The 14,771-nt window shown below is 33.5% G+C and overlaps 1 protein-coding gene across 1 annotated transcript; it reads left to right on the forward strand.

The window, feature by feature from the left end:
* The first annotated feature begins 8,696 nt into the window (after positions 1-8,696).
* On the forward strand, positions 8,697-13,253 carry LOC127723192 (uncharacterized). Its single transcript, XM_052229716.1, has 2 exons — positions 8,697-8,765; positions 11,362-13,253. Exon 2 carries the CDS (start codon positions 12,020-12,022, stop codon positions 13,061-13,063), a length of 1,044 nt encoding a protein of 347 aa, XP_052085676.1. The 5' UTR covers positions 8,697-8,765; positions 11,362-12,019; the 3' UTR covers positions 13,064-13,253.
* The last annotated feature ends 1,518 nt before the right edge of the window (positions 13,254-14,771 follow it).

Below are 14,771 nucleotides of genomic sequence, written 5' to 3' on the forward strand. Positions count from 1 at the left end.
CACAAATCAGACAAATGTTTACTACTACAGGGATCAAAGGTGAGGTCTGACTGACCTGCCCATAGTAAATGTAAATGACCCCCGCCTTCACCCCAAGTCCATGATGTCTAAGTTTGGAATAAAATGACAGGTGATTATAATAAAGTTGGTCAAACACTCTTGGGCTTGAAAGATATGTTTTCTTTAAAATGAGCCATATTAAAATGAAATTTTTTATAGAACCAGAAATTATTCAAAATATAATTAAGGTAAATTCTTTAAACCTCATTTTTTGCATCAATAAAATTTTATAATAAACAAGAAATAATTGTAACAGAATGCTGTTACGAAGTCTCCCAAACAAAGCTGCCATAATTATTCATTCCCATGGTCGCCTGACATTGGGCAACGTCTAGTACACATTGATCAGGTCTAGTAAAGTGATATGCATATGTGATGCCTATGAGATTGACCTTGTATGTCATTCAAATCTGTTTGAAATGACGAACAGGAATGAATATGGTTTAGGAGTTGGTATCTCAAACTTTTACAAGTTCTTAAAACATTCACAAGAGGGGATGGGGTGACCTTAGGGACTAACCCTATATTTCATTTGATTTTTTATGTTGTCCCATACATGAATATATATATGGTTTAGGGGTGGGGATCTCGACCGTTATCAAGTTTTCAAACAGGAGGGGGTGGGGTGACCCCAGTGACTTCCCCTATATTTCATTTGATTTGTTATATTGCCAAATACATGAGTATATATGGTTTAGGGGTGGGGATCTCATCTGTTTCCAAGTTATCAAACAGGAGGGGGTAGGGTGAACCTTAGGACTCTCCCTATATTTCATTTGATAAGTTCTGCTGTCCCATACATGAATATATATGGTTTAATTTAGAGGTCGGGATCTCGACTGTTTCCAAGTTCTCAAACAGGAGGGGTGGGGTGACTGCAGGGACTCCCCTATATTTCATTTGATTTGTTATATAGTCCCATACATGAGTATATATGGTTTCGGGGTGAGGATCTCGACCGTTTCCAAGTTCTCAAACAGGATGGTTTACAGTGACCATAGGAGCTGCCCCTATATTTCATTTGATTTGTTATATTGTCCCATACATGAATATATATTGTTTAGGGTGGGGATCTCGACCGTTTTCAAATTCTCAAACAGGAAGGGGTAGAGTGGCCCCAATCACTCAACCTATATTTCATATGATTTGTTATATTGTCCCATACATGAATATATATGGTTAAGGGGTGGATCTCGACCGTTTCCAAGTTCTCAAACAGGAGGGGTGGGGTGACCCCCAAGAACTCCCCCTATATTTCATTTCATTTGTTATATTGTCACATACATGAATATGTATGGTTTATGGGATCATTATTTTTTTGTATGCTCCAATGAACAAATTATGTCTTTAAGAGAAAGATATATACCAACATATTACACACAAAATCCTTCCCAATTGAAACTTACTGGTCTATTATCACAATGTAACGTGCCACTGCTAACAAAAGTGTGCATGTTTCTAAGACATATTGAAAAAATATTTTCATAATACAAAGCATGTTACAATAACTTCATATCCACATTGCAATTAAGAATTTTGCAAACAAATCAACCAACTATGGTTTATTTCAATTTTATTGTATGATATCACTTATTTATTTATTGTGTGTCTTGCTTGTAAATGTATAAGTATATATGTAATTGTTAATGTATAATTGTTATCCTCTTGTAGCACCATATGTGTGCTTAAGTTTAAATAAATTGTCTTGTCTTGGGATCTTGACCGTTTCCAAATTCTCAAACAGGAGGGGTGGGGTGACCGCAGGGACTCCCTCTATATTTCATTTGATTTATTATATTGTCCCATACATGAATATATTTGGTTTAGGGGTGGGGATTTCGACCATTTCAAAGTTCCCAAACAGGAGGGTTGGGGTGACCCCAGGGACTCCCCTGTATTTCATTTGATTAGTTATATTGTCCCATACATGAATATATATGGTTTAGGGGTGGGGATCTCGACTGTTTCCAAGTTCTCAAACAGGACGGGTGGGGTAACCCTAGGGACTTCCCCCTATATTTCATTTGATTAGTTATATAGTCCCATACATGAATATATATGGTTTAGGGGTGGGGATCTCATCCGTTTCAAAGTTATCAAACAGGAGGGGGTAGAGTGACCCAAAGGATTCCACCTATATATCATATGATTTGCTTACATTCAGGTATCATATAATCTAGTTGCACTATTTGCGAAAACAAAGTAAGAAACTTCCAGCTATGTTAACTGACCCTTCAAAATTGAGAAAAAAATTGCAGTAATATGTTTACACTTTAAAAGCATCTTACATGCATTATCAACATTTATCACTGATAAAGAAGATTTATACTGTCACCAGGAACATATATATTGTTAGATATACTGTTCCCAGCTGTCACATTGTATTGGATTTTGACATTAAAATTTGTCAAAAAGTAATTTTGAGTTTCTGTATCAAATATTTTTTGCTTTTTCTTTCTTTTACATATATCTTTTGGTTTCCATTTCTAGTGTTTATATTTATTTACCATGCATAGATGTATTTTGTCACCTGCCTGAAATTTTTTTTTGTAGTTGATCTCCAAAACCCGGAATTACCCTTATCCGCTTCCGGAATCGGACCCGATATTGTAATTGTCTACACGGCATCCATTGTTTTTCAATGTTGTTTTTGTCAGTCAGATACGATTTTACTCGAATTTACACATTACTTGTAGGCGATTGTCTGTATAAAGCTAGCGGTTGAACAAAATGAACATCGCTGTCATGAATAATAAAGATGAAAATACGTTTTGAGATCGTTTATTTAGAGACTTTGGTAAAAAGGTTTGCAAAGTTATTTTTAATTTTCTTTCAAGTGAAAGGTCCGTCGGAAGTAGCTAGTAACCAAGTCGAGAGTCCGATTGCAAAAGTGGAAGGTCGCGGACCTCGGACCACCGCTAATTTGAACCCCTGCCTCCAAATTGAAAAGATACGAAAATTTCGTCTTCTAATTTGAAATTGCCGCCAACAGCATGAACAGTGGAACTTATTAATAGACTACTGACGTAGTTGTAACACGTATTGACGACAAACAATATTCCTACGACTTTTGCCATTTGGGAAATCTAAACTACTTGTCTTTAAAGATTTTCGGCGATTAAATATTTCATACAATTGTTCTTTGACATCTTAGCCAAAAGCACAGGGGATAATAAACTACATAAGGATTCCTAATGTGCTCTACTTCCTATGTGCAACTTCAAAACTTTTGGGTGGTTCGACGATCATTTAAGGTTTTTTCTGGTCATATTTTTGTAATCCAGAATTAAAAGTATGAAAAAACTATTCAATTAGTTATAAATAACATTATATCCAGCTAGATAATAACAATGGCACGTATTTCAGCATTTATTGGGTAGAACACAAATCTAGGGTGCTCGCATAAGGCAGCTTAACTGCCTAAAAATCGTAAAAATTTTAAACTTCCCATGTAAAAAGTTATAAAACTGTAAACTTCTCATTTTAATAGTCATAAAAACTTTAAAGTTCCTAATGTAAATAGTGTATATAATGTTGTTGTGTTATGATTGTTAATTTTCATTATTTTTGTTAAATTTTTTTTGGTGGTGGAACTGTTCGACATACGAAAGTATGGTTACCCTATAAAGGGTGTAAAGATCCAGAGAAGAAGAAGAAGGTTATACTGAGGTAGTTAAGGTAGTGTTTACTTACTTGTTTGACCAATTTCATCTAGGACATAAATATATATTAGTAACATGATTCCTAGATTTCATATATTTCCGAAAAACTACAAAATTGGTTCATGATATTACAGATTTTACTGTTTTTGATTTGTTTATGAAAGACAGTTATTCATTAATATTCCGAAAGTTATCAAATCTGATTAGAAACGTTGCCATTTGTTTTTTTTGTTTTTTTTGAAAGAAGTTAACTTTTGTATCATATTTTTTTGTCTTCTTCTCTCTACTTGTTTTAGTCTCATTACGCAACGTGTGTCGTCAGTCTGTCCGTCAACCAATAACTACTATAAGCTGTGGTCAACATCCCCGAATCCACATCAGAGATTGATCTGCTATACATGAAAATATTCATTGACGCGGAATATGTACATTTGTTGATGTAAGCACCACTGACCGATCACAGATTTTAAATTATATTCTTCGCCCTAGAAAGATAAAGTAATAAAAACTGTAGTGTTTTTTGTTGCTGCTTTAATGCTACTTGTAGATTTTAGCTTAGTGTTTATAGAAATAAGAAGATGTGGTATGAGTGCCAATGAGACAACTTTCCATCCAAGTCACAATGTGTAAAAAGTAAACAATTATAGGTCAAAGAACGGCCTTCAACATGGAGCCTTGGCTCACACCGAACAGCAAGCTATAAAGGGCCCCAAAATGACTAGTGTAAAAAAATTCAAATAGGAAAACCAACGGTCTAATCTATATATTAAAAACGTGAAACGAGAAACACTTAAGAAACACACCAACAAGCGACAACCACTGAAACAGGTTTCTGTCTTAGGACAGGTGCAAACAAATGCAGCGCATATAATGTGTATCGTTTTACCTGCTTAGTTCGCGGTCTTGCATTACTGTGTATGACACATATGTGGTATGTCTTTTATGCTTTAACATCAGTATTGTATATATGTGTGTATTTGTCGGTTATAAAAGCTTAAAGAGCTTACTTATACTGTTGTTTTGTGACATCCCGACTTTATGATAAATTAAACTTTTCCCGCATGATTTGATTTTGGTTTGACTGTCATTAACATTTCTCAACTTCATGAAATATACACACAATCTTTAAAAACAAAAATATAAAAGTATGCACCATGATATTTAATATCTGCCTAAAAAAAACAAACATAAAGCTTAGATTAAACATGTTAAAATATTAAAGCTGTTCGCGTCCCCCTTGACAAAATGTATTTTCTGCAATAAAAGTTAGTGTTCATTTAAGCATGGATTGTGCCGTTTAATTGCATTCTCTATCCTGTATTGTTTATGTTGTCATGAATCAGTTTATTGCAAATCTCACATCCGTCTATCTAAAATGTTGAATAGAGAAAACAACAAATACTTACAGTTACCTTGGTGATATTTTTGCTGTAAATGGTTAAGACTTTTCTAGTTATTCTGTGGGTATGTACAAAAGGGAACTCACTTTAAATATATGTAATATAAACAGCAACAATTGTCCTGTTAATGATTTGGATATTTCAGTTTCACATTTTACAAATAAAGAGTTGATTTCTCGTTCCCCATTGTGAGTTTGTTTTTTTTGTTTTTGCACCTTCTTACATTCTCTCACAGAAACAAAATACTTAGGTTGTCGTTGCTTGCTGTCTGTCAGATTTATTTTTCGTTTATTGTTTAAGCATAAATCAGGAACTTAGTTTTCTAGCTCTTTTGAATTTTTTCACATTTTGTCTTCGTGAGGGTATTTAAACTTAATACTATACACGGTGCGGATTTTGCTCGTTGCTGAAGGTCGTTTCTGTGGCCCTTAGTTGTTTATAACCTTTACCATTGGTCCTTGGTATGTGTTTTTTTGTAATAACATCTCATCTACCTTTTTATATTGACTAGTATCATAAAAATTTGGACTGCCACAGGAAATAGTCTGACGGATATTAAAATAAAAAATGTGGTATGATTGCAAATGAAACAACTCTCCACAAGTAAAAAACAAAAGACACAGAAAGTAACAACTATAGGTCACCGTACGGCCTTCAACAATGAGCAAAAACCCCACCGCATAGTCAGCTATAAAAGGCCCCGAAATGACAAATGTAAAACAATTCAAACGAGAAAACTAACGGCCTAATGGATAGTTTGTTTACCTTGCAATAGTCACCTATTGATTTTTGTTGCAAAAGATTTTAACGTGCAATGCAGCAACTTTCAGCAAGGGTTTTACTGAAGCTTTTGTCAATCAAATGTATTTGATTTTCAAGACGTCTTTGAATACTTCTGCATTGTTCTAATGGTCCAAAATTTTATAAATTAAGGATGAAATATCAAGGCATATGCAGGGATATTAAAACACTGGTGGAGCGAAAACACAACACAATAATTTAATTTTGGATGTAACGCGTCTTCTGATTGGCTGACGTTGTTTTGTTTATCAGCTCATAGACATAATTTTGTCATGTGACCGTGACGTCATCAGCGTTTTTTCATGGTTTACTCCGGTTTAAAATGGAATTTAGAATTAAATTATAAGAAATGACTGTAATATTTTTTATGTCTATTCGAAATAACATAAAAAATGTGGTGTACACTTTAAAATAACCCGCTACGCGAGTTATTCAGTGTGCACCACATTTTTGATGTTATTTCTTCATAGACAAAAAAAATATTACAGTCATTCCTTAAATGTTTTCCATGTTTGTTTTTTATACTAGTATATTTCATAGATCGGCAAATTATGTCTAATTCTAACCAAGTCTCACTACTTTCGGTTCGGTTTGTTGTACCATATTATATTTAAGCTGTGAACCACGATGGTGGTATAACATGAGAAAGTTTAACCCTTTCACCAATTTATACATGTTATTATGGTATAATCACCATCTAGCCTGTTACTGCATGTTAAAAATATTATCTACTTCAGCCTAATTATGTGCATCTTCGTTAGCCAAGGGTTACGATCCAGTCCCCTCCTCCCCAGAGCTATTGGCTAACGAAGATGAATTATGTGTTATTATCTACCCTTTCAAAATTATTGGCAGTACACTCATTCGCAAAGCCTTAAAATACAAGGATAAGTCATCATCATAGACAACACCCTCTATACTTGGTTCATATCGTCCAGCTCGGACAATGGATACTGCATGCGAAAATTTGGAAGCTCATCCGTACATTTTTTATTGCAAAATTGAAGCAGACGACAATAATGAATTTATCATATATACATGATACAAAATATATAAATAAAAGAAGGGAAGACATTAGTTTTTAATTCTTATTTCATAATACTTCAACAGTTAAAAAAACCAAAAAACTATAGTTAAAGTAAGTTCAAGCAATACGTCATTTAAATGCATATATGCAATACAAAAAACTAAAAGTCACATAACTTCATGCAATACGTCAAAGGCATGCAATACACTAAGTAGTCCGGCAGTGAGCGGAGCCCAAATCGATAAACGTAAAGTACAATCACATGTGTTCATGTAAATTCTATTAAGTTATGTTACTTAACAGTGTTGACATAGCTTATTACAGCTTGGCAGCAGCTCGCGATTCTGTTTAAGCTTCTGATAATCGTTATGTCTCCCAGTTTGTATTCTCCAACTTTGAGTTGATCAACAAAAATGTCTTTTGTTGTCAAATTGTTCACTTTCTAAAAACTTTCGTAATTGAAAATAGATTTGAATTTGAAATATGTGATGAAAGTTCCAGATCAGTATCTTGTAAATTATAATTTCTAATACGATGCAATGTTATGATAAAAGCTCTTCTGGAGAGTTTTCTTTTAAAGGCACATTTTAAATGTTTCCGACCAAGTTTAATGTAAATGAATATAGTAATATCCAGTTTGACACCTCAAAACTCTATAAGAGTCCATTCATGACTGGTTGTTGTTAAATTAATATTCTTTAACAGCACTGATCAACAGGTCAGATCGACCGGAAACCTCCATTCGATACCAGTAAAGAACATTTTGCCTTTATACGTTTTTATAATGGTATCCCGTTATTTCGGAAAGGATACACGGTTTAGATACACCTAGATTTTGTTCACTATTACAATGGTTGGAACAGTGAAAAAAACAGTCATTGTTAGCTTCACAAATTGTAGATCTACAAATAATTTTTCAAACCTAAACATGCTAAATGAATTACATAAGAGGAAAACCCTAAAACACGAGGGGACAAAATAAATATTGTTTGGGAAACATTTCGTTTGAAAAGCCCCGTTTGTATATATGTGATGTGTTTCTTGAACTAAATGTTTTGATGAAATATATTTGCATATATTTATTTTCCGTTCGGAAGCTTATCAAGCTGTTTGAGTATGGCGTTGAAGTCCGATTGCGTAAGATAAAGGCTATATAAATCGATATTTTAAGGCAGGAATAAAATATTAAGAACATATACTCGTAAATTTGTTTACTGTTTGGGATTCACCCAAAAATCATGTATATAACATGTATAACTATAAATAGGAAAGACATCTCAGCGAACAAATATGCAAGTAAAAGAAGGATTATATTCTACACGTTCTATATATAAGCGATGAGAGATTTTCCTGAAGACAAGACAATTCCATATGAATAGATGAAAACAGTAAAGGAAAGAGCAAACACAAAGATTTCCCCTACCCCAATCCCTCCAAGAAAAATCGAAAAGTAGAGGGAAAAAAACACATGCTTAAGAGAGTCACAGGCAAGTTGTTTTAGACACACAAAAACAGTCTCTTCAATGAGTTCAAAGTAAATTCTAAATATTATTTATAAAGATAAGAAGATGTGGTATGAGACCAGATGATATAGAAGTTAATATCTATAGGTCACCGTTCGGCCTTCAACAATGAGCAAAAGCCATCTAATACTATACAATTTCAACGTACATTGAAATATCACTTAGTGGGCAAGCGGGGTTTCCGTACAATATTTATATTTAGCTTACAAGTTTATATCATATGACCTTTTTATTTCCTGGTTAAAAAGGGTGGATGATTACACTTTCTTGTTTATACGATAATATAATTCAGGTAAGGTGTACTAAATATCGTTCTCATATATATTTTATCTTGGACATAATAAACTGACAAAACAAAACAAAACAAAATTATAAATAATCTATCTATATATATATATATAAAGGAATATGAAAAATATGGCCGCGTTTACACCACTGTGACAAATGAATATCTACTCCGATATTGTCCGAGTACAAACAAACCGATGTCTAGAAAGGATTTAAGGTATGGCTGTATGGAAGGGAATATCCGCCATAATTATACATTTCTTAATTTGTAAAATGCAATTTCTTAATTTGTAAAATGTATTTTTTCCATCCGTTATACATGTTATATGAATTTCTACAATTCTTGATTTGTGAAATGTAACTTCTGATCTTAATGTGTAAATGCAATCATCAAGTTCTTAATTTGTAAACGTATTTTCTTTCTTCGTTACATGAAATTCTACATTTCTTAATTTGTGAAATGTAATTTCTTTGTTTGAGTCACGTTTGTGGGAGAATGTGTCAGTGTAATTGTTACCGCTGCCAGCCAATGAGAAGTTCCGTTTCTCAAGAAAAACTGGTACAAGTTACGTACAAATTAACAAGTTACAAATCAAGACGTTTTACAAATCAAGAATGAAATAGTTCCACAATATTCCGCACGAGGTCGCTGTGTGTCCAACTCGTTCTCAATATCTACCAACTCGTACCCAATATTTTATTATTTATACGCATTAAAGTTTTCTTGTTTTTTTTTATATAATATACAGATTACAATAAAGTACAACTCTATTGATTGGTAATCTGATGCAAATTGTTTTCAAATCAGAAATATCTAAAGTTAATCATTCGTCTTAGATTATAATGAAATTATTTGAACGATAATTTATTTTATATACATGTTGAAAAATTATAATCATACAATGTTCAAATCAGTGATCATTAGTGGATAATAGTCTCGAACCTACAAAAATAGAATGGGGTTGTTTAAACGAAAAAATTAACATAGAAGGTTTTATATGAAAACACAGATTTTTATATAAACTAACTAGAAAAATCTTCTTGAACCACATGTTCACCGCAAAAATCAGTAAAAAATTTCCTTCTCTCACATTCTATGGAGCATTTTTTTACTGATTATTGTGTTGAACATGTGTTCAAGAAGATTTTTATAGTTAGTTTACATATGAATGCATTTCGAATTTCTTTGATGCGATAAAGCCAGCACATGAATTCAAAATTAGTAAAAAAAACATAAATATAATCGTTTGGTAGGTTTAATTTATATAAGTTAGTTAACATCGTTTCAACAAAAATGCAGATATATATCATGTCCAAGTAAAATGTCAATGAAATCCGGAGACAGCAGTCTTTTCTTCAGCCCACAACCGTTGAAGAAACAAAACGTTAAGCTATCGTTGTTCAATTTATATTCACTATTTACAGTTTCATTACTGGTCGATTTCTTTTAGATAGTCCTCTTGCACCAACCCCCTATCTGCCAGAAGTCGGTGGAGCATTTGCGATCGGTGGACAAGGGGACGGCCCCTGTTGCTGTCTTTTACTAGGCCGTGGGATATCACTAGAGTAAGACCCTTTTGGGGTCGGATCATGGTTTGTTGACGAAGAGCTGGTACGCTCTGTCCTAGATTCGTCTAATACAGTACCAGGAATATAGAGCTGATTGTCTAAGCCGTGACGAATGATTAACTTTAGATATTTCTGATTTGAAAACAAATTGCACCAGATTACCAATCAATAAAGCTGTACTTAATTGTATTTGTATGTTTCTATGTTATATAAAAGATCTTAACAACTTAAATGCATATAGATAATAAAATATTGGGTACGAGTTGGTAAAAGTACGAGTTGGTAGATATTGAGAACGAGTTGGCTAAGGTACGAGTTGACATGGATCTACAGCAACCTCGTGCGGAATATTGTGAAACTATTTCATTCTTGATTAATTTTGTAAAACTTCTAAATTTGTAAAACTTCTTGATTTGTAACTTGTTGATTTGTAACTTGTAGTTGTTCTTAAGAAACGTGACCCAAACAAAGAAATTACATTTCACAAATTAAGAATTGTAGAATTTCATATGTAACTGGGGTAACCAAAGAAGAAAATGCATTTACAAATTAAGACATAGAATTTACACATTAAGAAGTTATACAGTTCACAAATCAAGAATTGTAGAAATTCCTGTAACGGATGGAAAAAATACAAATTAAGAAATTACATTTTACAAATTAAGAAATTACATGTTACAAATTAAGAAATTGCATTTTACAAATAAAGAAATGTATAATTATGGCGGATATTCCCTTCCATATAGCTGGACCTAGATACATAAAAGTTATATGTAGTTTATGTTCCAGAAAATGAAAAACTTTGATTTTCATGTGCATTTTTTTTCAAAACCAACCTCGAACTCCATACAAAACACAACATACAAAAAGTAAAAAGAATCCATCGTCACCCACACAAGTAAACAGGAAGAAAAAAAAAAAAAAAAAAAAACAGACACAAAATCCCACCCCTTTACCCATTATAATTTACAAGAATTTAGGGAATAATACTTTATGATCAATATATCTATCTTTAGAATTTATATTTTCAGATATATATCACTATGGCTAGTAATACAAATATTTGCGGAATATGTTCACTTCGACAGATAACGAAAACATCTAAACACTTTTGCCCCGATTGCGAAGAAGCCATTTGTGACGAGTGCAAAGAGCATCATAAAGTACTTAAAGCCACCCGAAATCACGAACCCATACCAATTTCCAAATACAAGTCTCTTCCGTTATTCATAACTGATATACAACAGTCATGTACCTACCACAACGAAACGTATCTCCAATACTGTGTTGAACATGCATTGCCTATTTGTTTCAAATGCATTAAAGATCATCAGAAATGCGCGGTCATTCCACTTGATGAAGTCACTCATAATGCCAAGACCTCCGAGCAGTTTCGGGATTTAGAGACTAGACTGGTAGACTTATTACAAAACATTAATAGAATAAAGACGGATCGAAAGGATAATGTAGCCAGTATTGAACAAACGAAAAAACGATATGTTAAATATATTCATCAAATTAGAATAAAAATAAACAAACATTTAGGTCAACTTGAAAATGAAATTATTAAAGATCTTGACGAAAAGGAATTTCTATGCAAAGAGAATATTCAGAAGATTTTACCATCGGTCAATGAAAAAGAAAGCATGATAACAGAATGTCAGGTCAATTTCCAAAGTCTCAAACAAGATGCTACAAATCTTCAAACATTTATTGGAATCAGAGAAATGGAAAGCGTGGTTTATAAAAATGAACAATATCTGCAGTCATTGCTATGGAACACAATGTTTGGAACAAGTTGACCTTGTTTGTAAGGTAAACGAAGGGGTTAGTAGTATTTTGAACAGTGTGAAGACTTTTGGATCAATTGAAATAAAAACGCGACCAATCAACATTGGTTTTACCAGAGCTAAAGATTCACAAGCCCAGTTGCAAGTTACACCGAGGAAAAGGCCCATTTACGATGTCAATTTAACTTTACATAAAAATATTACAACTGGTGGAAAGGTTGTAAGAGGTTGTTGCATGTCGGTCAATGAAGACTTTTTCTTCATTGACCATGTCATTAATCAAATGATGAACGTTATTGCGTCCGATGGTACGTTTAAATATAACATGTCGCTTCATCCTAGTTGTGGACTTGATATAACATTTGTGGATGAGAAAACTGTCGCCGTTACATCTGGGGACTCAGATACGAAGACCGGTATCGATATCATAGACATACACAGACGAAGTATAATGAAATTTATCAAACTTCCTGGCCGTTCATTTGGTATTACACGTGATGGCAACTCATTGTTTGTCTGTGTCATAGGTTTGGGTATATACAGCATAGATATTGTGAAATATACCATATCTCGCGTGATTAGTCGCCCTTTACCTGTATTGTCATACGTATCTGTATTAAACGAAAACATTATCTACACTGACAATAAAAATGACAGCGTTGTTTGTTGTGACCGTAATGGATCACATGTTTGGACATTTAAAGAATGTTCAATTTTGAAGTGTCCTAGAGGCATAACTGAAGATAATGATGGAAACGTGTACGTTGTTGGAGAAGAATCGGCGAATATTGTCATTATATCAAAAGATGGAAAACACCACAAACAAATTTTGACCAGCGTGGACGGTCTTTCGAAGCCATCTGCTATTTACTTTGATAAACAGAACAGGAAACTTCTGGTTGCGAATAAAACAAAAACGGCTTGCCTTTACTATGTTGCGTAAAATAACTGAAATAAAATGACTTACATGATAAGTTACTTTCAGTATTCATTGATGAACACAATAATTATCGTAGATACACTTAACCCTCTAGAGGATGTAAAATAAATTCATTGCAATGTGGCAAAGTCATCGCTAATTAAAATTAATGAAATCATGATTTTTCATGTAATTAAACAGTTATACTAGTATATGTTTTCGAATTGAAGTTGAGTAATATATTTTTTTTTATTAGCAGTCTTAGTAGATATCAATGCTGGTGAACTGCTATTCCTCAACGGTCTCATCAAGTCAGTAATCGGTGCTACGGGCTACGGTAGAGACATGAATTTGAACATTTTCCCTGAAATTCCACGTTGATTAATTAAGAAATTATGAAGAAACTAAGATTCCAGCTTCCTCATGCAAATAAGTTGACAGATTATTTGCGATATCCTTTATATGTCCCTTTTGGGTATAGCCCTTAACGTTTCTATGTATTTATACACCCCTGGATTTCAAATACTGAGGGTTTATACGTTGAGGTTTCCTGATTAAGGTAAATCCAGAAAAGTGCTTGGGACGCAAGGAATTTATAAGTGTTATATTCATTGACTAGAAGTGGGTCGATATCAATGCTGGTGGATTATTAGTCCTTAAAAGCATCATAAGCCAGGTTATTCAGTTCTGACACGATTTTTAACATAAATTCTCGGTTCAGAACAGAACTTTTCGACAAAAGAGATGATTCCAACTTCCAAATTGTGCACTTGCCATCTCTTTGTAGATACATTCCAGCAGCGCCTGCATATTGAGTATAGATCCTCAAGTTTGTACGATATTCAAGAGCCTGCATTTCCTATTATGATTTCATTGAAAGAGGGTTGCTGCGTACAAAGAAGCTATTAAACCTACAGTTCCAAGTGGTTAAGATGATGAAATTCCTTCGAAATTTTACGGACAGTATCACAGGTTGGTTGACCGTCCATTCGTCGTTTTTGTTTGTTTTTTGTTTTTTTTGCCATGGTGGAATCAGTTTTTCTTCGACTTATGAGTTTGAATACCCCTTTGGTAATTTCCGCCTATGTTCTATTATTCCCCGTTCGTAAATAAGAAATTACTAAGAAACTAAATTCCGGCTCTCTCTGACAAATTGACTTTTGATGATTTAGATGTTCTTTTAGGTTCCTGTCGGTTATAAAGTTCCAAACGTTTCTTCATATTTATACATCACTGGATTTTAAATGTTGCGGTTTTAACGTGAAGTCAGTAACAATTAGTTATGGGAAATTTTTCCGGTGAGGGCATTCTGGTATCTTTCGTCCCTCTTTAATAATGAATATATAAATGTATATAATTTGTTCTCGTATCTCCAGATGGATAATGGAAAATTTGGACCGGTACTGAAAACGAAGGTAAGACTGAAAGGGAAAGCCATGTTTAATTGCAACAGGCAACTTACAAAAATGTATGCACTCCTCGGGAGAGTTGTTGCGTATTTTTACGCATCGCACAGTTAAAAGGACACGAAAAAAAAATCGCACGTATAGACTGAAACACTAAAATGGCAATATATTGCATGCATGTCGTTTGTTAAGAAACATCTTTATTGGACATGTGCAGAAATAACAATACAAAAATTTAGCGAACGTTTTATTCTGTATATTTTATTCAGATTATGTATGTCACCAATAGATGCACAATAAACAAAAAACAAAAAGTGTTATGCTGT

This window comes from Mytilus californianus, unplaced genomic scaffold, assembly GCF_021869535.1.
Source record: "Mytilus californianus isolate M0D057914Y unplaced genomic scaffold, xbMytCali1.0.p SCAF_13, whole genome shotgun sequence".
NCBI classification, from domain to species: Eukaryota; Metazoa; Mollusca; class Bivalvia; order Mytilida; family Mytilidae; genus Mytilus; species Mytilus californianus.